The following is a 22,640-nucleotide window of genomic DNA, read 5'->3' on the forward strand; positions in this document are numbered from 1 at the left end:
TAATCAAGCCCTATTACACTAACTTACATTACAAGTTTCTCCCTGATTCTATTATTTTTCCGTCCAAAACCACAGTTCTTAGATGGGCGCTTAGTCCTGAATAAAATGTTCATCAAATTCTGCTTTAAGTACAATTAAAAGTGACTTACGGTAAGTTCTCAATGAGATGTACTTGAATGTTGTCGAGTCAAACGGTTTCCTTCAGTCATCAACGGTACGTCTTCAGATACAGTTGGTCACCACAATACAATTAGTCGACCAATCAGTCGGAACGATAATTTGTCCTATACGTCTCTCTAACACAATTTTCACAATCACAATGGAATTCTTGCACTAGCTCTTTTCGCTTTCTTTTATATTTCCAACGAACTATTTCCAAAATGGTACATTCGCCATTCTCTCAAAAACAACCTTTCTAAACATGTCAGCGCCCATGAACATAAACATCGCAAACAGCTGATACAATATTTTTCTAGTGTTCCCTTTATCTCATTCTGTTTTCCGCTTGTCCCGCACGGTGGTCAAAAAGTGCTTGCAACATCCTCCCCCGCGTAAGCCCTGAAGTTGTCTAGCAGGGGTAAACTTCTGGGCTTACTCCTCAATAATTTCAAGCACTGCTAACTTCGCGACAGGTCTCTTCCGTTCTCCTTTGTCGGTTTTTACTGTTGCTGATCGCACCCGACCGTCAGATCCTTCAAACACCTTGGTCACCAATCCTCGTTTTCGATGATTGTCCTCCATAACGAAGACTAAATCTCCTGGTTTAATTTGTCTACTTTCGTTGAACCATTTTGGTCGTTTGTTCAGTCCCGGAAAATACTCGCGACACCATCGTTCCCACATCTTATCTGCGAGCTGTTGAGCTCGACAATATTTGCTCCTTAGCGCTGCTGCTGTTTCTACGGGATTTCGAGGTGGCAAACATTCTGCCGAGACTCCTTTTAAGAAATGATTCGGGGTTAATGCAGCCGGATCATCTCTGGAATTTGTAGATACATAAGTTAATGGCCTCGAGTTGATTAAATCTTCAGCCTCAACCAGTGTTGTCAACAGGATTTCGTCTGTCAACCGACCACCGTCCAATAATGTATTTAAAGCTTCTTTCACTGAGCGAACCATTCGCTCCCATACGCCTCCCATATGAGGGGCCGAAGGTGGATTGAACGACCAACGTGTTCTTGCGTTTGTGAACGTGTCCGAACAATCTGCGTGAATTTTCTGGATTTCTGCATACAATTCTCTACTAGCTCCGATGAAATTTGTGCCATTATCCGAAAATATCTCAACTGGACTACGCCTCCTCTTCACAAATCGGCGGATTGCCATTTTGCACGACTCTGTTGTCAAGCTGTGTGCGACCTCCAAATGAACTCCTCGTGTTGTCATACACGTAAACAACGCAACCCAACGTTTCTCGCGTCTCCTTCCAACTGCAACTTCCAATGGTCCAAAATAATCAATGCCGACGAAAGAAAATGGTTCAGCTCCTGCCGCCATACGCTGTCTTGGTAAAGGAGCCATTCGTGGTATATGAGGTTTAGCTTTCCTAATCTTACACCACAAGCATTCACGGGAAACTTTTTCCACTATGGATCTCAAATTTCCTATATAGAAACGCTGGCGTATCTCATTCACGACCATTTCTCTGCTACCATGAGCTGATTGTTGATGAAAATACTCGATTAACTTCCACGTAATCAGATGATTTTTAGGGAGAATGATTGGGAATTTAGAGTCGTACGCCATGTATTCTGCTGCTTCGGTTCTACCTTCCATGCGTATTACTCCGTATTCGTCCAAAAATGGTGATTTATCATACAAAGTGCTGGTTCGATCAAGTGGTATCTTCTCTTCTTTCGGTAATTTCTGATTTCTAGTCAAAGTGACGATCTCATCTCCGTATTCATCATTTTGAGCGATACGCCATAAACAGTTCTCTGCTAACATATACTCTTCTTGCCGAAGTGGAACAACAACGTTGGGAATCTTTGATTTTTTAGACATATCATCATTTGTTGGTAAAGCTTCAATCGGGTAGTTTTTCGCTAGCTTTCTGCAGTTCCCCATGTAACGATAAACTGTAGCGACCATTCGAACCAGGACATTCCAACGAGATATCTGATTTATACGATGAAACAGTCCTTCTGGCAGAAGTATCTCGTGGAATAACACTCGCGCTCGAAACTCTTCTTCAACGTTAATCAACGTTTGGCATTGATCGGGCCAATGCTCTTCCGTATCGTACAAGAAGTCAGGACCTTGAAACCAACGACTGCATGAATGGACTTCTGTTGCCTTTCCCCACTTCGTGATATCATCGGCTGGATTGTTCTTTGTCGGCACCCAACGCCAGTCTTCTGGGTTTGTTACAGATAATATTTGTCCAACACGATGCGCAACGAATTCCTTATACTTTTTACGTTCGGATCTGACCCAAGAATATACAGCGCGAGAATCAGTCCACATTACCCTTTGGGTTATGAGGAAAGAGTGTGTTTCGCTTATCGATTTTGCCAATCGCGTGCCGAGTTCTGCAGCTTGTAGTTCTTTTCTAGGAACTGACATGTGTTGCAACGGGGAAACCTTTGCCTTAGCTTCGACGAAAGAACAGTGTATGGCTCCCTCATGTACGAATCTTAGATATGCCACACAGCCATAGGCATCTTCTCCTGCATCAGTGAAAATATGCAGCTGTACCGATTCATATGCTGAAGAGGGCATATTTCCCAAATAACATCGTGGTATGCGAACTTTCTCAATCAGTGGGAATAGACTAATCCACCTCAACCATTGCTTGAATTGATCCTCCTCCAGTTTATCATCCCAGCCGATACCACTACGCCACACGTCTTGCATTAATATCCTTCCGTGGATTAACAGTGGCGCCAGGAACTGCTTCGGGTCAAACATGCTCATAACACATCTTAGAGCTATGCGTTTTGTTGGCCATGCTCCTTCTGTCATATACGGCTCGAGATCCCTGTGCATTTCGGTGGAAAATTGAAAGGCATCTTCCTTCGGACTCCAGCTCACTCCTAGAACTCTCTCTACGTCACCACCTATTTTAATTAGCTTTACTTCACTTGATTCAGGAATCGAAGCCTCGAGTTTCTCTAGGACATTCACGGAGTTACTGACCCAATTTCTAATCTCGAATCCTCCGGCGGCGTGAACCGATTTGACACTTATTGCCCGTTCTACAGCTTCTTCCTCCGTATCTGTACTATCGAAATAATCGTCGATGAAGTGTTTGTTAACGATAGCCTCGACTGCTTCGGGACACTCATCCTTATGTTCGCGAGCATTCAGATTCTTGACAAACTGGGAAATGCAGGGCGAGCACCTAGCTCCAAATGTAACGACATCCATAACGTAAATTTGCGGTTCTTCGTAGGAATTCGATCGGTAAAGAAAGCGTTGAGCTTGTCGATCTTCTGCACGAATCTGTATCTGGTGAAACATTTGTCGTATATCACCGCCGAAAGCTATTTTCCTCTCTCGAAATCCATTGATCACAGCTGGCAACGAAGTGATCATATCTGGTCCTTTAAGCAGTTTATCATTTAACGACACTCCTTTCACCTTAGCAGCAGCATCCCAAATAAGACGAATCTTCCCAGGTTTCTTCGGGTGAGTTACGAAATTGAGTGGCAAATACCATACTTTCTCCGGCTTCGTTTCTCTAAGCTCGTTTTGCGTTATGCGATGCGCATAGCCTCTCGCTATATAATCCGCTATCTGCTCTTCAATTGCTTCCTTTACTCCCAGGTTTCGATTCATACGAGCTTCGAAACTACGCATTCGGTTCACGGCCATTTTGTAGCTCTCTGGGAAGGTTATTTTATCTTCTCTCCATAAAAGACCCGTCTCAAAACGCTCGCCTACTCGTCTTGTCGTTTTTTGTAGAATCTCTCGGGCCCGCAGATCTTCTTTCGTTTCAAGAGGTACAGGAGATACTCCAACAGCTTCGAGCTGAAAGTACTGTTTCAAAGCGTCGTTCATTTCGCGATCTGACTTGCAACATTTATCACAGTTGCAGCGATGGTGTCCCATGAAATTAACATTTGATATAACTCCTGGTCTTGGTCCATACAGTGTCCAACCAAGCTTGCACTGAACTGCTATGGGTTCACCAAGTTCCCCTACCCGGGATTCAAGCGGGGCAATCAAATGAATGTTGTTGATACCGATCAAAAGTTTTGGGGCAGACACACTATAGGTGGGGATTTTGATGTCTTCAAAATGCATGTACCTATTTTCAAATTCACTAAGTTCTTGCATTGGTAGGTCTAGATTTTTAACCGTTCTGGCATCAAGCAAATCATACTTCTTATCACTTCCTTTACCAGAAATCTTAAGAGTCAACTTTGACGATTCATTTTCAGTGGAACTCATTCCATTGGCCCAGGACATTTGTAATGGTTCTCGTTCTCCTTCCGCTCCTAACTGATTTGCTAATTCGTTGTCTATCAAAGTGATGGAAGAACCCTCATCGATAAGAGCCAATACATGGACTTGCTTCTCCAAACTGTACAGGGTAACTGGCATTATCCGATAGAGAACTGAGTGATCTGAACGATGATGATTGTTACAATTTCTGATAGCGTATGTCCCCTCAGTTGGTTCCCAATGTAACATTGGGTGATGCCTTTTTTGGCACTGGTTGACGTTACATCTTCGCTTTGAAAAACATTCTCTTCCACCGTGATTGAAAAGGCATAAAGGGCATAATTGTAATCGGTTCGTAGTACTCCATCTTTCTTCTAAGTTCAACTTCAAAAACTCGTTGCAGTTTCTTCCGAAATGTCCGGGTTTCTTGCAAACTGAACAGCTGCGGTCTAACGTCACGGACCGAATAGCTCCGACAGCCTGTTGGTTTTTCTGCATATCTGTTGTCGATTCCCTTTGAGTACACGTACAACAACAATGATCGTGTGGCTCGGCAACCGTCAAATTCACTAGTCCTTTGGTTCCGAATTTCTCCCGTTTCTTTCCTTTTATAACGTCATCTGCACCAAACTGCTCAAACGTACCTTCCAACGCTTTATCGACTAACTCCTCCATAAAATTTCCGAAAGTTTCCAAGTCAACCACAGACCAGCGACGTTTAAACTCGACCCATTCCATAACGTAACACGGAGGGAGTTTCTGCACAAGACTCTTCATAAAGATTGGATTTTTAAGATGGTCGAAAAGTTTAGCCGCTTTCATATGTTCAGTAAACTCTTCCACAGCACTGCCGAATTCGATCAAAGATTCTAAATCTTCCGAACTGGGTCCCGAAAGGCGTTGTATACGATAAGCTAGCATAGTGGATAATATTTCAGGATTTCCAAACCTTTTGCGAAGCTTTTCGATAATTTTCGGAACGTTCTCTGGAAGCAGCAGACGGTTGCGTACTGTTTCAAGTGCTTTCCCCAACAATGCTTCTTGAAGCCTAACCAAATTCTCTGCGTCTGTAAAACCACAAGATTCGTTAGCTTGCTCGTATGCACTTATGAACATTGGCCACTCTTCTGGCCTTCCTGAGAACTTGGGCAACGTTTTGGGGTACACTTGTCTAGCAGCTATCTGGAGATGTGTTGGAACCTTTTGAATTGCAGGCAACCTTTTCCTCATAACACCACATGGAGCCTCGAAATCACTTACTATGCTGCTAATGCTGCCTGGAATCGATTCACGACAAGCCCGGTTTGATTTAGGTTTCGCTCCTGATGATCGCTTTCTGTTTTCGTCTTGATTCATGGTCGACTGTTTTGCTTGAGCAGGAAGACTAACTGAGTGTTTTGATACTGCAACCGGATCCTCCAGATGTTGGTTTTCCTGACCGGCATTCCATGCTTCTACCTTCTCCAGAAAATCATCTGCATCTCCTTCGCCGGAATCATCTTCGCTTGAATCACTTGTTTCTTCAGCGAGCCTCTCTTGTACGTGCCTAGATTCCATTTCTTCTCGTTCACGTTGAACCGTTTTTAGCTTATGTTCCAACAACTTAAGCTCAATTTCTTCTTCTTCCATTTTTTTCATACTAATTTCACGCAGTCGTTGCAGTTCTCGCTTAGCTGCCTCGCGCACTGAACTTTTGGACGACTCACTTCCACTTTTTCGCATCTTACTCTCACTTCGCGCTTCAATTGTACCGGGTAAATGACCACCGTTTGACAAAGCATTTGACAATCTACTTTTAGAACCTGAATCTTGGGCAGATTTCTTGTTTCCTGATTTAATTGCTAAAGCTTCCTTCTGTCGTTTGCTTTTACTATTACTAAGCTTCTTGTTCGTAGTTATTTTCGACTTACCGACTGCAGGCTCTTTACTACCTTTCTTTTTGGCTGCCCTATGCGGTTGGCGACGAGTGGCGGTTTGTCCAGCTGCTCCAAAGGATTCCAGGAGGGATGGCTCTGAACAAATACATTTGTTGCAAAACCAAAGAGTACCCTCGACGTCCTCTTCATCTTCGTTCACGCAGCAAAAATGGTACCACTCTTCACATTTATTGCAGCGAACACTGGAGTCAAAGTCGCTACCTTGGTCACAGCACGGGAACTGGTAATCTTCGGCCATTCTTGTCGCCATTTGTAATCTTTAAAAATGTTCTGTGGCGGATTCCGGAGGTTGAAGTCAGGTTCAGTAAACAAATCCTCAAAATTTATCGTGAGACAATTTAAAGCTACAATTTATTTTGGTATTAATAATAATAATAATAATCAAGCCCTATTACACTAACTTACATTACAAGTTTCTCCCTGATTCTATTATTTTTCCGTCCAAAACCACTGTTGTACGCAAATTCGACCACTTATCTGCAGCTGAGTTGCGCCATCGGAGAGTTTTGTAGTGCTTAAAGCCGTACCTTTAAAAGACTTCGATGCGACGCTACTTATATCTGGCAAACCAATTCCACCACAAGCTATTTCACATCCAGAAATTTCCTTTTCTTGACGGTCCTCTTCCTTAGGTGTCGATTGTTTTCGCTGTTCGTACGTCGTTTCGCTTCGATCCACCTCGGAATCCTTTTGCCAATCTTCAACTCTTTTCCGGAGATTATACTCTTCATCCTCGCTGGAATCGCCTTCGGGTTCAGTTTCTTCTTCCGCAAGCCTTTCTAAAACATGTCTGCGTTCCATGAGCTCCTTCTCACGCCTGATTCCTTTCAGCTCCATCTCCAATAATTTTCGCTCAATTTCTTCTTCTTGGCGCCTTTGCGTGCTCTCTTCTTGCAACCGTTGTAGCTCACGCTTTGCCTTCTCACGCGTTGAAGCCTTTGACGACCTGCTACCAGCACTACTTGCACTGCACTCACTTTTTTTATCTTCACTCCGCGTTCCAATAACAGAAGCATTGGTATCTGGGAAACGTAAAAGAGACTTTCTAATGGCGCCGGTATACGTGCTTTCTGTTCTAGCATCCGATATAACTGCCTGCCTATCATCCTGTTGCTCGACACCGTTGAAATTCCTCGTTGTTACCTTGGCAGATTGGACTCAACATCGTACGAGAGTGTACAGTTGCACGTTTTCTCCGATGCCGGTGAAGACGCGTATGGCACTGTGGCATACTTCCGGTTTGTGACAGATGAACTGATTCATTGTGCCTTTATCGAAGCCAAAGCCAAAGTTGCTCCATTACAGCACATGTCGATACCCAGGAAAGAATTGCAAGCCGCGACATTGGGGGCCCGCCTTGCAAAAGGCATACGAGAGAGTCATTCCTTTCCAATTACCAAAACGGTTATGTGGACAGATTCGAAGGCGGTTTATTCGTGGATTAGATCAGAACGGAAGAAATTTAAAGAATTCGTAGCTCATCGTGTTGGTCAGATCTTAAGCTTAACGAATCCTGAAGACTGGCGATGGGTACCATCAAAAGAAAATGCAGCAGATGATTTAACTAAATGGGGGAAAGGAACGGAAATCAATTCAGATAGTCGGTGGTTCAAGGGTCCTGAATTTTTGCACCAGTCGGAAGAAAATTGGCCAGAACAAAACCAGAATGTTATAGTCATCGAGGATGAAGTTCGAGCTCATGTTCTGTTCAGCGCTACAACTTGTACGAATGTTTTTGGAAGCCGGATTGAGCATATATCGAGGTGGACTATTTTAGTGCGCATGGTGGCAACAGTGTACCGTTACGTCGAAAATTGCAAGCTTCGAGTGGCAAATAAACCGATAGACGCCCTTCCTACAAATGCGGCCGGCAGAAAATCGCAGATTCCAGGAGTGGTTGTACCCCTTCGACAAGAAGAATATTTCATGGCGGAAAATTGTTTGTGGCGGCTAGCGCAGCAGGAGGAATACGCGGATGAAATAGCTCTACTGTCACGAAACCGAAAAGTACCGAAGGATCAGCAGAGACAACTGGAACGTTCTAGCAATCTGTATGACAAATCGCCCTTTCTTGATGAGTTCGGAGTTCTACGGGTAGAAGGAAGAACAGTATTCGCAGATTTCGCTAGCTATGATGCAAGATTCCCAATAATTCTTCCCAAAAAGCACCCGATAACTAGGAAATTGGTCGAAAATTGTCATCAAAGAACGAATCACAGCAGCAGAGAAACTGTTGTTAATGAACTAAGGCAGCGTTTTTGTATTGGGTCCCTGAGAGCAATTGTAGAGTCGGTTATAAAGGAATGTCAATGGTGCAAAGTGCACAAAGCGCGACCGTTCATTCCCAAAATGGCACCTTTGCCGAGACAACGAATGGCCCTGGGAGTAGAGCCATTTTCATACGTTGGATTAGACTATTTTGGTCCACTAGAAGTTTCTGTTGGAAGACGACGAGAAAAGCGTTGGGTGGCCTTGTTTACATGCATGACAACTCGTGCCGTGCATCTGGAGGTGGCTCATACTTTGAATACGGAATCGTGTAAAATGGCTATCCGAAGGTTTGTGAAGAGGAGGAGAAGTCCGCTTGAAATATTTTCCGATAACGGAACGAATTTCGTTGGAGCCAGTAGAGAACTAGCCGCTGCGATCCGAAAGATCAATGGAGACTGTGCCGACACTTTCACATGCTCAAAAACTAAGTGGACCTTCAATCCACCAGCAGCACCACATATGGGTGGAGTATGGGAGCGGATGGTTCGATCGGTAAAGGTAGCCTTGAACACAATCGTAGACGGAGGAAAACTCACGGATGAGATTCTATCTACTGCTTTAGTGGAAGCAGAGGATTTGATCAACTCCAGACCACTGACATATGTTTCGACAAATGTCAAGGATGACCTGGAAGCTCTTACGCCGAACCATTTTTTGAAAGGTTGTGCCGCCGAATGTCTTCCACCTCGGAGTCAAACAGAACAAGTGGACGCTTTACGAAGCAGATACCATCGCGCACAGCAACTGGCTGACAAGTTATGGCAAAGGTGGCAGCATGAATATTTTCCCAGTTTAAATAAACGCACGAAATGGTTTGAAGACGTCAGAGAAATAGCTGTAGGAGATCTAGTGTTCGTACAGGAAGAAAATAAACACGAAAGAGGAATCGTCACAGAGGTCAAAGTCGGTATGGATGGAAGAGTTCGCTCAGCAGTTGTGCAGGTGAACAATAAAAAGAAGCTGCGACCAGTGTCAAAATTGGCTGTACTCGAAGTTGAAAGTGGTAAACCCAGCAGAAATTAACCGATGGAATAACTACTGGGCTTACGGGTGGGGGTATGTTGTACGCAAATTCGACCACTGTGCGTCAGAAAAACATTGATGACGGATCGATGATGATTGATAAGATAGGTGTAGAATTGTGTACGGAATAGGTATAGAATTGTGTACAGAAATTTGTGTTAGTAAAAGTATGATGAATGTTTACACCATTTTGTTCTGTTATGAATTCGGTTTAGCTAGAAAGAGTTTGTGATCAAATTGATTTGGAGTAATTTGAGTGATTACGGGCACTGCCGCTTATCGGAAAGTTTTAGCGAAACTCTAGACTGGATCTGTAAGTAAAAAAAGTAGAGAAAAGGATCAAGTGCTAATAGGAAGCTTTTATTTAGATCGAGTGCGAGTGCCGTTGAATCGACAGGAATTACTGAGCAAATTGATTGAGTCCATGCGTACCGTAAGTAACCGAATTTCGGAAGGAGAGCAAAATTTAAATGTTTATATGTTTAGGTTTAATGTGCTGAAAGCCGTGTATTGTGGAAAGAAGTTGGCCAGTCTGATCTCACGTGACGTAAGTTTTTAGATTTAGTTTAAAGCATAGCCTAATAAGAAAATTATTTAATAGGACCTGATAAAAAGCAGTCGTAGTAGCCATCGAGGAAGTAATCTTGTGTGAAGTAGGAAACTTTGAATGTAAGCGACCATGTGATATGTTTTTTTTTGTATCTAATTGTAATTCAATTATAGCTTTGAGTCCTTTTGAATCCATCACTACAAAGACTTGTTTCCCTACCCTTGAGAAGTCCAAATAACAACCACAGTTCTTAGATGGGCGCTTAGTCCTGAATAAAATGTTCATCAAATTCTGCTTTAAGTACAATTAAAAGTGACTTACGGTAAGTTCTCAATGAGATGTACTTGAATGTTGTCGAGTCAAACGGTTTCCTTCAGTCATCAACGGTACGTCTTCAGATACAGTTGGTCACCACAATACAATTAGTCGACCAATCAGTCGGAACGATAATTTGTCCTATACGTCTCTCTAACACAATTTTCACAATCACAATGGAATTCTTGCACTAGCTCTTTTCGCTTTCTTTTATATTTCCAACGAACTATTTCCAAAATGGTACATTCGCCATTCTCTCAAAAACAACCTTTCTAAACATGTCAGCGCCCATGAACATAAACATCGCAAACAGCTGATACAATATTTTTCTAGTGTTCCCTTTATCTCATTCTGTTTTCCGCTTGTCCCGCACGGTGGTCAAAAAGTGCTTGCAACATTTTCCAATTTTTTTAAATTCAGTGCACCTGGCATCCCTGGTCGTTTTTGTCCGGTTGTTTATTTCTTGCGCCGGAAATTTGCAAGCTCGTCGCGTATTTTTCTACGACTCCCGGTGTTGTGATGCCCACTGTCGGTCCGTTCCGAGCAGCCCGCATAAATGGGGATTATAACCGAACGATTTCTCAAATCGTCAAACGACGATTTTATGAAGCGTACAATAACGTTTTCCAAACGATTATAGACATTGTGAAAAACATTGCCCGAATCGTGAATTCCGAAATGATTGTATTTTAAATATGTCGTTAGGTTATGTAACTGTTCAAAACTGTTAAAACAGTTGTATGGGAAAACTTTTCTGCATACAGTATGCTAATGGTTCAGAAAACACTATTATTAATAGTATGCAGCATATCGAACTATAATGGTTATTGTTGCAATAGAAAGCGATAAAACGATTCTATAAAACGTGCTTCGGATGTTTTGCTTACGATAATGAGGAATGCGTTACGCTTTAAATAAATCGTAAGTTTTTCAAATACTGTTCGTGAGACAGTTGTTGAGAAAGCCAACACTATTAATAACTGTTCATTGGTCTTTATAGGAAAAGTTTTCCTAACAATAGTACTAACAGTCATCATCAGAATACGCATGTGGTTAAGGTATTAAATTGCCAACATTTTTAGAGATAATTTTTGTATATTTTTCACTTAATCACAAAAATACAAACATATAACATATTCACTAAAATATTCACCATTTTTTGGAAGCTTAATATCATTTTTCACTTTCCACGGAAGCTTTATACATTCCTCACTTAATTCGGGAATCCAGAAGTCCATACCCGGCGAAATGGCACAGATGTTCGACATCAAAGCAAATGACCGTCACTGTCCTCAGTGTCAAAGCCATGGCCTTCCGGAATTCGGACCAGAGGTAGATCAAATCGTTCCGGACCCTTCTTTCGGAGATGCGACCAACCGGCAGTACCATCCCAAGTAACAATTTTAGTTTTATACCAATCTGGAAGCTCGCTATGAAACTTCGTTACAAAACAGCGTCTAGTTTTATAAACTGCATTAAAACATCTATAAAGCACTTATCAGTGTAAAAGGGCCCACCTACAGAAGGTTCTGAAGAAAGCATCACAAGTACCTTATACAACCTTGAAAGTTTCGTCAAGTTTTAGTTTGAGCGAAAAATATTCTACGTGAATGTTTATATTCCGAACAGAGGTTTTAAAATTGAATCGATCAAGAGAAAATATTCTGATTAAATGACAATTAAAAAGAACATGGTTCTATTCGTGAAAAAAAATCAAGAAACATTAATATTCGATCGGTATATGTTTAAACGTTATTTTTTTAAGATATTCTCAGGAAAAAAATCTTGCGCTTCAAAATTTATCGGATGATTTTTCGAAAAACAGGCGAAAAAATCGCTCCCTCTTATAATATTGCAAAATTAGCGAGTTGAAACATGCATTTTTACTTTTAGATCATTCCATTTTGTACAAATTTTCTTGTTTGATTTTCGTTGGATAGTATTTTATACAATATCATGCGAGAATAACGATATTTCAAAAATTTTATGGAAAATATTGCTTATTTTTGTTACATTTGTTAGGATTGGCAAATTAAAATTTTCAGTTTTTGTTGAAAAATGGCGTTTTACCCCAAAACCAGTTCGTCCTGTACACACCATTTATAAATTCAGTTATTCTTGAGAAAAAAAAAACATTTTTTCGAATTTCATTCATTTATTTACCACTATTAACCATTTTTTCATTCCACTATCTTGGTCACTAACTGAATATCATCACATTTCTATGAGTTTTTAGTTAATCATCGAATTTAATCGTTGCTCTTTATCATGCTGGATGCCATCGTTACGGTAATGTTCCGGCTACGCCAGTTCCAACAGCCAACACCGTACTGAACTGGAGGTTTTTGTCGTTGTTTTGTTCCAAAAAACTTGTATTTTTCTGGTGACGGCATACGATGAGCATCCAGTTTTTTTCATTTGATTTCACCGGAACATAATCCCCGAATTACGCTGAGCATGTTAGTCAGGACACTGTTTATCGTCAAGGCCTTCATATCTACGAAAATTAAAAATAATTATATTACAGAAATTCAACAAAAACGACAAAAATTTACCTCGTTTAATGTTGCAGCGAATGAGACCAACAAATAAATTGATACTTTTGTTGTAACTGGCCCCAGCCAACAAACAGCAAAGAAAAAAAACCCGATTTAATACACTTAACAGTGGATTGGAGCCTTTCTTACAGATCCAGAACATGTTTGTTTTTATAAATAATAAATTGAATGCGGTGTACAATTCTCATGATTACCCATTTTAGTCCACGATGTTTGCCAAAATCGTCCTTGTAAATGATTTTTGTTAAATGAAAATATCAAACGATAAATGTTAAAAAGGACTTCTAAGACTCAATCAAAGCAATCGAAAGATTCCTTTTAATTCAACCACGGTAAATGAAACGTTCAGATACCGGAATTTCGATAGCAACTATCTTCTTCAGTAAACCTTTTCGAGTTCTATAAAATAACAAGAATTTTCATTACAATCAATAAAAACTTGAAGATAAACTCAGAGCTACGATTTATTTCGAATTAACTACTGAATGAAAAAGAAAATTTATATTGGTAAAAATAAGAAATCATTCAAATTCATAGTCAAGTAAAAGTTTTGATTTAAAAAAAATTATAATAAACGAAGTCAAGTTACCTTTCCAGTAATGTTCCTAGCGCGTGTTTGGAAAAAAACGCAAAATCTCGAATAGGTTGAATAAAATTCAAAAATCGAAATGAACTTCAAAAACAAATAGCACGTTGAAATTTTCATTTCAATCATTTGCTTCATCGAAACAACATCCTAAAATGTTATTTATTTATAAGCAACCATTGTTCCTGACTACGAAACAAAAATTCGAAAGGCCAGTCTTTGAAGCCTTTTTGTGTATATTACTGTCTTAATACAATACATAATCATGAAAATATTTAAAAATAGTAAATGTACCTATAGACGAGCCCATTCAAAAGAATTCCCAAAGTAATTGGAAGGATTTTTTTCAAAAACAAAGAAAATTGTGTTAAAATATTGATTTTGTGTTATTATTGCTATTTTTATTTGATTTTATCTCAAACTCGCATCTTTACGCTTAACATTGGTTTTGATAAAAACAAAGAGATTTTTTAATGATGAAAAGACATTTAGTATGTTTGTTCTTGCGTATAAGCTATAATTTTATTTAAGTTTTTATAATTAGATTAGTCAGCTTTTTGAAAAGCGATTGCAATAATTGATAAGGATTTTTTCTTACTTTACAAGTATCAATAAATAAATAAATAAATAAATAAATAAATAATTAAATAAATAAATAAATAAATAAATAAATAAATAAATAAATAAATAAATAAATAAATAAATAAATAAATAAATAAATAAATAAATAAAAGTAATTTAAAAAAATTCATCCGGAATCGAATCAATTGAAACATTTCTTTTTTGCTTCTTAGGTGTTTTAGTTGTCTTCAAATCTTGGTTTGATTTTTTGCTGTCATCCCGAGAGTTGTTGATAGTTCAAACGCTACGTTTCTTAGGTTTGCTCGCATCAATTTTCGTTTGATCAGTTCGAGTTTTATCTTCTTTATTTTTTTTTTCAAAAGAAGGCTTTGTTTCAGATACTGACTTTTTCAAATAGCCACGTAGAGTGTTCATGTTGTACATACACCTGAAATAAAATGAAGCTCTTGAAAAAAATTGTTAACATATAAAAATTAAATTGAATTGAACGCTTAAACATTGTAGTCGTGAAAACATTTGTTAAAGAAAACTAAGAACATTGCAACATATTTTATAAATAAAATTTGCAAAAAATAAGTTTTATGTGTTTTTGAACATTGCAAAAAAAATTCTTTACTAAAGAAGTATTTAAAATAAATTTGCAAGGAATTGGTCCATATATTAGAATCCAATTGCCTTTCAAATGTTGATCAATATTTTTTGAAACCAATATGTACATCTACTGAAATCAAATTATTATTTGTTTATAAAACCTATAATATAGATAATAGAGCAACCGATAAGCTATCCGTTCCAAACAATGATGATGAAACGAATCAAAATATTTGTCAAAACAAATTCAAAGAATAAACATATTGGTTGTTGTTAAAGAATAACAGCACTCATGATCTCATATTGCAATTCGAAGTGAGCAAGTAGTATCATTGATGTCCTGGTAATAAGTTGTTTCGGAACATAACTAAAATAGATGTCCTCTGAATGATCGCTTTGGAACTGGGGAATAATTTGGTTCATTAATATTGGTTATATCAATAAAATTCTTCAGCAGACTTAATGTAAAACAATAGAACCACTACAAGCAATCAATGTCGGAAATAAAAATCCTTGTAAACTGACAGAACAAATGCTGTTAATATTTGGAACATTACTTTTAACTTAGTTATAAAAAACGACGTAATGTAGTAGGTTAATGTTATGCAAAGAAAGTGCATATGTATTTGATTTGAATTTACACATGGTTCATACCTCTTATTTTTTTCTGTCTTACAGTCTGTTTATCGATATAAGCTTAAATTGGTCGAAAACGATCGGCTCGACAAACACTTTCGTAGTGACCATATTCTTTACATTTCAAACACTGTTCTTTGATGGCAGGACATTGCTTGTTCCGATGATTCATGAAATTACATCTGGAACAACGACTACGTCTTCCGGAGTTGGGATTATCCCTGGAATAGCTTTGAGATGACATAGTTTTAGCAGTCGAACTTCTCTGAAACAGGCTTCTTCGTTTCAATCGAGAAACTTCCTTGGATATTGGTTTTCTGCTCACTGCAAACGCACTTCCAGAAGGACCTGCATCGAGGTTAACTGCTTCTTCACGCGTTGCGGCTTGAACGACGACATTGATGTCGTATCCGCAAATCCGCGCCATACGCGCTACTTCCCTATTCGTCATCCCTTTGAGCAATTGTGTTCGAACAAATTTCTGCTGATCCTCAAGACTGTAACCGCACAAACGAACTTTCTCGACAAGTCTCGAGTAAAAAGTCACCATCGATTCTTTCCTACCTTGACGCATAACTTGAAACGCCTCATGCGCAGCTGTCGTGTCGGTCATTGAAAGCAAGTGACGCTCAATGTTTTTGACGAAATCATTGTAACAAGATAAAGTCGCCAAGTCTGGCATAAGGTTGAAAGCGTTAACTATGTTTTGCAGTTGCTCACTGAGCGAAATATATAAAAGCTGTGCACGTTGTGTAGGGTCATGCGCGTTACCAAGAGATGCGGCCATAGTAAAATTTTTGATAAAACAACACCAGGACTCCCACATTTTGTTAGCAGGTATATTTTCTGGAAAACGCTTAACTTGGTCCCAACGGATAAGTGAAGGCACGGTTGATGCATTTACGAGGGTCTGTTGCTGTTTCTCAGTCTGATGAAATTCGCTGGGTTGGTTCGGAGGCAATCGGCTTTTTTCAAGTGCAACATTTCGATTTGACGTTGTATGCTGTTGTCCATAGCGATAGGCATCAACAAGGTCAAATAGCAATATTCCAAATCGATCCATGGAGTTGTGAGAAGCCTGACGTGTTCGGTTTGAAAGTGTTTCCAAAGATGCTGTTCCACCAATCGATGATACATGCCTACCAGATTCCCCATGCTCTGAGTTGGTCTGAATACTCGGATCCTGATTCTCAATCTCAACTGTTTCCAACACACTATTCAAACAGAAAGATTTACCATCGCTGGAACATTGAGAATCAACTCGTGTTCTGCCGAATATAATTGCATATGATTATAAGAACAACAACTTATTTAAACTTTACTTACAACATGCGACTACCGGATTCGCTACCTGTCTCTGATATCATGTCAAACCTGGTGGTCGACATTAGTTCTTCAACATCGTTTTCAGAGGAAGAACTGAATCTAAGGGTACGGACATACTTTCCAGGGCTTGTCATGTTGTAGAATTTTTGGAAAAGTCAAGAGCTAGAAGTAAAAAATTCAATGCCTTTGTGAGTATTTTTAGTTTATACCTTACTGAGAAGTAAGGGCTAACTATTTCATATTTGCATAAGTATTTACACACTGTAACCTTTAATTGAAATCGCGAATTTAATTTTCAAATCTAAAATCTGAATTTGAATGACTTAACGATGAGTTTTAAATTTGAACAGTTTGAACTGTGATTCTGAATTGTGAGTCTGCATATAATTTGAATTCCATTGATGCTGAATTTCGAATCCCAATTCGGAATTGTATATCTATATAAATTAGAAATTTTATTCTGAATCCGTTTCACAATATTAAGTTGAGCAAACAATTGCAAAACAAAACAAAATCACTTTTCTTCTGAATCTGGATAAGAGTTCTGAATCTTATCTAACCTGAAATCTGCATCTTTATTCTGAATTTGAAGTCCTAAGAAACTTAAACCAAAATCAAATTTTGAATCTGAATATTGAATACTTAATCTAAATCTGAATCTGAAACTGCAAATACATATTGATTTCTCTACAATTTCTTAATGACCGATTTTAGTTTCACTTCGTTTTTAGTTTTTTGGAAATTGTAATAAATAAAATAGCTAACTATTGTTTAGAAAATAAAGCCACCGATAAGCTATCCATTCCAAACAATCTTCATAAAACGAATTAAAAATATTTGTCGAAAAAAAAAAATCAAAGAATAAACATATTGGTTGATGGTTAAAGAATAGTAGAACTTAAGATCTCGTATTGCATTTCGTAGTAAACGACCAACTTTATAATAGCAGTTTTATAAGAGTGTTGGAAATAAGTTGTTTCGAATGGAAACTGTACGAAAATAATAATCCCTTTGGAACTGGGGAAGAATTTGGTTGATTGATATCGGTAGAAATCAACAAAATCTTTCAACAAAACTAATGTAAAAGAATTACACTAAGAATCGCTATTATCATTGTATGACGTAATTAAAAATCCTTGTAAATTGACGTATCTTAAATAAGCTGCAAATGTTTGGAACAATATATTTAACGTAGTTACTCAAAACGACGTAATGTAAATGCACAAAAATATTTTAAACCTTACATAAAATATTAATCTGGACCAATGAAGGTGAAGTTGTATGAGACTGATAACAAATTAGCTTAGCTTAGCTTGATTGACTACTCACATCCACCTTAAATCATTGAACCCGAAATGCTTTTTCATAGTTTTAAGTAATAGATCATAATAGATCAATTTCGTTAGATTTATTTAGCATTTTTTATTCAAGTTTTATTTTATCATTATGACAGTTGTATCAAATTAAATGCATCTAGGATTCCAAAATCGCAGGTGTGGCTCAGTAGAACGTGTTCCACATCGCCAATGGTTGGTACTCCGTGATTGACCGAGGCTATCAGTTTTGTTGTATTCGACTGATAACAAATTACAGACAAACTAAAAAACCTGGCTTAATTGATTAAAATTTGAAGGAAACTCTCGACTTTAAAGTTGATTTCTTTCTAACTGTCATGATAAAAATGATGCCATAAAATTTTAAAAAAGCTTCTTAAAATAAATCAATAATGAACATAGTTCTAATATGTGATTAGGCCTACTGAGATGAAAGCAATCGAAAAATTCCCTTTAATTCAACCACAGTATAAGAAAAGTTCGGATACCGGTTTTTCAACAGTTACTTACTACCTTCTTCAGTAAACGTTTTCGATTGAAATAGCGGTATCTGAGCTTTTCTTTTACCGTGGTTGAATTGAAGAAAATCTTCCGATTACTTTGATTCAGACGATTTAATTTCACATGTAATAAAAATATTACTGTTAAGTGTTAAAACATTAAAAGCTAAGACTGATTCAACCTTACTAAATACATGAAAGCATTTTTTTCTTTTTATGTTCTTTGTATAATCTTTCTGTCCCGCGGTTCGAAATACGTTAAGCATAGAACTGCTGATAAAAATTCAATAAAACTTACCGTTATAAACTGTATCAGCAAGTCGACTGCAAGTGAAAATTGACTGGTCTTTTTTCTTCCGGTTACCAATGGCTCAGTCTTAGACGAAGCGGTCCAGCATGCACTGCTTGATGTGGTGTAGAATTGGAGCACGAGTTTCCCCAGCCACTGCCATTTGTAATCGATACGTAATGCACATTCGTTGATCAGGTTTAAGCCTTGCGATAATACAAATCAGATTCAGATCGCGTGGATGCACTTTTCTATCCAGAAATGCGGCCGTTAGATTTTGCGCGAAAAAACACGAAAACGAAAAACACGAAACAACACGATAAAATAAGTTTCTTTAAATTGAGTTTGAATTTCATGCTTGATAATGTAATGTTAAATGATTTCATGTTATTAAAAACCCAAATCTAAATTCTTAAACCTTTTTGAGATTGCATGATATGAGCAATGTATGTTCTAATTTTGTGTCGGTATATAATGTATCATACCGAGTGTTATATCAAATTAAATATTACATGAAATGTTAAGTTCATCTTTATCTTCCGATTATAAATCATCTTATTTTACTGCTGACATAAATATATGTTCACGTTGAAAAATTTAGAAATGATGTTTAACAACGGTTGGTTTGGTCGGTGCCACAAAATAATATCAACAAGCTTTTGCGAGCATAAGTGTTGATTAACTTCAATCGATAGGTGCCATTTTCTCCCCTAATATTAATAAAAGTTAGCGACTTACATTTGGTTCTGCTTAGATGCTTCGGCTCTCCGGTTGCATACCTTCCAGGCGTTTATTAGGTGCGGGCAGACCTTGCTTGAGCCTCGAACAATCCCTTCACCGCACCGTATCATCCTCCCACATCGGGTGGGCTGTTACTTCCACCGTTGAGTACGACAGACCTATCCAGTCCTCCACACTGCTTTCATGCATTGACACTGGACACCACCATTCACTTTTAGCACACGTGATACAGCTGACAACAGCTGCAATTCCGCGCACTTCAGCGCGTCCAAAGGACGTTCGATGTTCCTGTCCATTCTGTGGACTTTCTCTGGTGTTCCATTCTCTTGTCATCTGTTGGCCAAGCGATTGAGAGGGTATTTCCGCACCGGTGACCCCTTCTCGTACTCCGAACCACCGCATCGATCCTAGGGAAACGAAACTGTCCTCCTGCAGTTGGCTAACACAAAAGGGACTTCGAAAAACGTCTTTGACCACCAGTAGACGCGAAAAAAAAACCGGCAATTGTGTCCTCAGCTGATAAAAGGCGGTGACCCTATTGGACTTCGGAAGGTTTTCGAATGACTCACCCCTTTAGATCGGCACGAACATGTGCTCCGGAAGAGGGCGCCGAAACTTGCTTTCCTTGGTTGGCTGCTTGTCCGCCGAAGCACTAGGTAGCGGCGTCTGAATGTGCTTTCAGTCAACAGGGAAGTGGCGAGTTGCCCTCTCGGATATCGGAACCGGAAGTGCACAAGGTGGTCACTGGTGAATCTCGAGAGCTCGATCAAAAAGGGGTCCTGTCAGAAAAAGAGTTTCCGTTCAGGAATAAATATAACTTTGGTTCCAAGAAATACTCACGGTTTCAACGCCTTTTCTGTAGACTTTGGGCAATTGCCTGTCTGGCTGTTTTTTTTTTTCAATTTCGAACAGCTCGTAACTGGTGGCCAATCTGTGGAGCACGGCTAGAAAATACCAACTGTTTAATTAGGTTATGCAGGTGGAGCTGCCAACTTAACAAGATTTGTTTTGTTGTTTTTATTTTCCTTTCCTTTCCGCACGCCAGACTCCGTTTTCTCAAAGTCGATGCGATTTTCTATACCTTGGTTTGTTTCGGTGTTATCTCCTTCTTGCTTCCCAAATAAAATAGCTTTCGCTCTAGCATGTATTCATGCATCTGCTTGAAAGAGTGGGTTATTGAAGATGTTTGCAAATCTCGCGTAACATTTCAAAAGGGCAAATCTAGTACTTGATTCGATACGAGAAATACGAGAAACTACTTTTTGCTCATGAAAATCAACCAAAGTGGTATTTTTTAAAAACTGTTTTTGTCAAAATTGACTTTAAAATTTCAAAAATTGCAAAAGGGGGAGAATTCGGATAATCTAAATTTTAGTTTCGATGCTAAATGACTGAAATGCATTTGGAATTCAAATCATGCATTTTAATATAAATTCGGGACTGAAGGATGGTTTTTGAATTTTAACTGTGACTCAGAATTATAAGTCTGCATCTAATTGGAGTTCTGAATTTTGAATCTCGATTCTAAATTGTAAATATGAATTAAATTCTTTAACAGAGTAAGAAGTAAGAAGCAAACAATTGCAGTAAACAAGTTTTATTTTATTCTGAATCTAGATTCTGAACATGAATACTAAATCTGAATCCTGAATCTGTTATCTGAAATTAAATTTTGAAACTGAGCTTTGTTCCTGATTACAAACCCTCTTATCATACTGCCGATAAAAATGTATGTTCATGCAGCAAAAAATTCGAATGGTTATACGAACAAAACGGTTTTGAATTTCCAATTCAATGATGTATGAAATCTACAAAGAAATTTTTAAAATGTAGGTATGTAAATATAAAACAGTTTATAAAAACATACGATTTCAACGACTAATGCAAATGTTACTTTGAACGGAAATTGCGCTCTTAGAAAGTTGTTTCTGTTGTAACAATGTTAGAGAATATTTCTCTCATGATATTATATCAAACTCCCGCCACACACTACACAACTCAATCCAAAGGGCAAATGGATTAGGTCGTCCAGCATTTCATCAGAGTCATGCAGTCGTTTCTTTACTGCCAGCAGACAGCCTGCCTAGCCACGCCAAATCGCGACGCGGCATCCTGAACTCTCATCAACCTGTGAATCCCTAGCAGCGTGATCACGCATCAATCGTCATCAAGGCACCATTGAGCATCCACCCGGACCGCATCCAGTTGGAATATTCTAATTCTTTCTAATTTTACCTCCGTTAGGAGATGTTAGCAAGCCACAACAACACAGTCAGACACACCTGTTCTAACTGCGCGGTCGTCGGCCGCACCAAAAATGAGCCTCAACTGTAACCACCATTGCCACCAGCCACCCGAAGCCTAGTAAGTGTTATCTAGGGAAAGGAGTAGCAGTGGCAATTTACGGCCATACAGCGGACCAGGGGCAAACGAGCATCATTCACCCCGACGGGAATAGAGATTTACAGATGTACAGACTATATGACAACATGTTGCATAAGTGATCGCTGTACAGTTTCAGTTTACTGCCCGCAACATTGTCGACATACGTGAGCATGTGATATCTGTCCGAAACATTATAAATCCGGACTGCAAAGCTTGATTGAGACTCGCGAGACGTACAAAGTAGCCTCTCTATCCCCGCGAGCTTAAAGCTCCGTTCATCAAAACCTGTTATAGATTGGGCAACTGATATTGACACAAAATTAAAATAAGTAATCTATTGAAATTATCAACGGATTCGATTAGACTGCACCATTTGAAAATCATTTGAATCTGATTCTGCAGCTACAACTAGAAAAGATAGGAAACAAAAATATAATTCTAAAAACAGAATCTGTAATTTGAAACCCGTTCATTTTAGTATAAAATAATAAAATCTCATGAATTAACCCCATGACATTATAATATGTAGAGGTAAATTCTAAATTCAAATTGAGGCGCTTGGGATTAGAGGGGTAGAGGTGCCTAAATGACAGTTTCGAAAAACGCGCTTCAAAGTTGGGAAGGTGC

At 38.8% G+C, this 22,640-nt stretch overlaps 2 protein-coding genes across 4 annotated transcripts; one reads left to right on the forward strand and one right to left on the reverse strand.

Moving 5' to 3' along the window:
* Nucleotides 1–591: 591 nt before the first annotated feature.
* Nucleotides 592–6,564, reverse strand: LOC129759287 (uncharacterized). The gene has a single exon (XM_055756703.1). It carries the CDS (start codon nt 6,562–6,564, stop codon nt 592–594), a length of 5,973 nt encoding a protein of 1,990 aa, XP_055612678.1.
* A 2,058-nt stretch (nt 6,565–8,622) lies between these two features.
* On the forward strand, nt 8,623–10,873 carry LOC129759285 (uncharacterized). Of its 3 annotated transcripts, XM_055756702.1 has the most exons (3): nt 8,623–9,933; nt 9,989–10,053; nt 10,107–10,873. In XM_055756702.1, the coding sequence occupies exon 1, from the start codon at nt 8,676–8,678 to the stop codon at nt 9,618–9,620; it is 945 nt and encodes a 314-aa protein (XP_055612677.1). In that variant the 5' UTR covers nt 8,623–8,675; the 3' UTR covers nt 9,621–9,933; nt 9,989–10,053; nt 10,107–10,873. The 3 variants fall into 3 exon arrangements, with proteins under 3 accessions (XP_055612677.1, XP_055612676.1, XP_055612675.1); XM_055756701.1 differs by having other exon boundaries at nt 8,623–10,053; XM_055756700.1 differs by having other exon boundaries at nt 9,989–10,873.
* The last annotated feature ends 11,767 nt before the right edge of the window (nt 10,874–22,640 follow it).

The sequence above is a fragment of the Uranotaenia lowii genome, unplaced genomic scaffold (assembly GCF_029784155.1).
Source record: "Uranotaenia lowii strain MFRU-FL unplaced genomic scaffold, ASM2978415v1 HiC_scaffold_136, whole genome shotgun sequence".
Lineage (NCBI taxonomy): Eukaryota > Metazoa > Arthropoda > Insecta > Diptera > Culicidae > Uranotaenia > Uranotaenia lowii.

Bases quoted from the DNA above. Each gene is read 5' to 3' on its own strand.
- LOC129759285 (XM_055756701.1), top strand. From the start codon at position 8,676: ATGGCACCTTTGCCGAGACAACGAATGGCCCTGGGAGTAGAGCCATTT.
- LOC129759287 (XM_055756703.1), bottom strand. From the start codon at position 6,564: ATGGCCGAAGATTACCAGTTCCCGTGCTGTGACCAAGGTAGCGACTTT.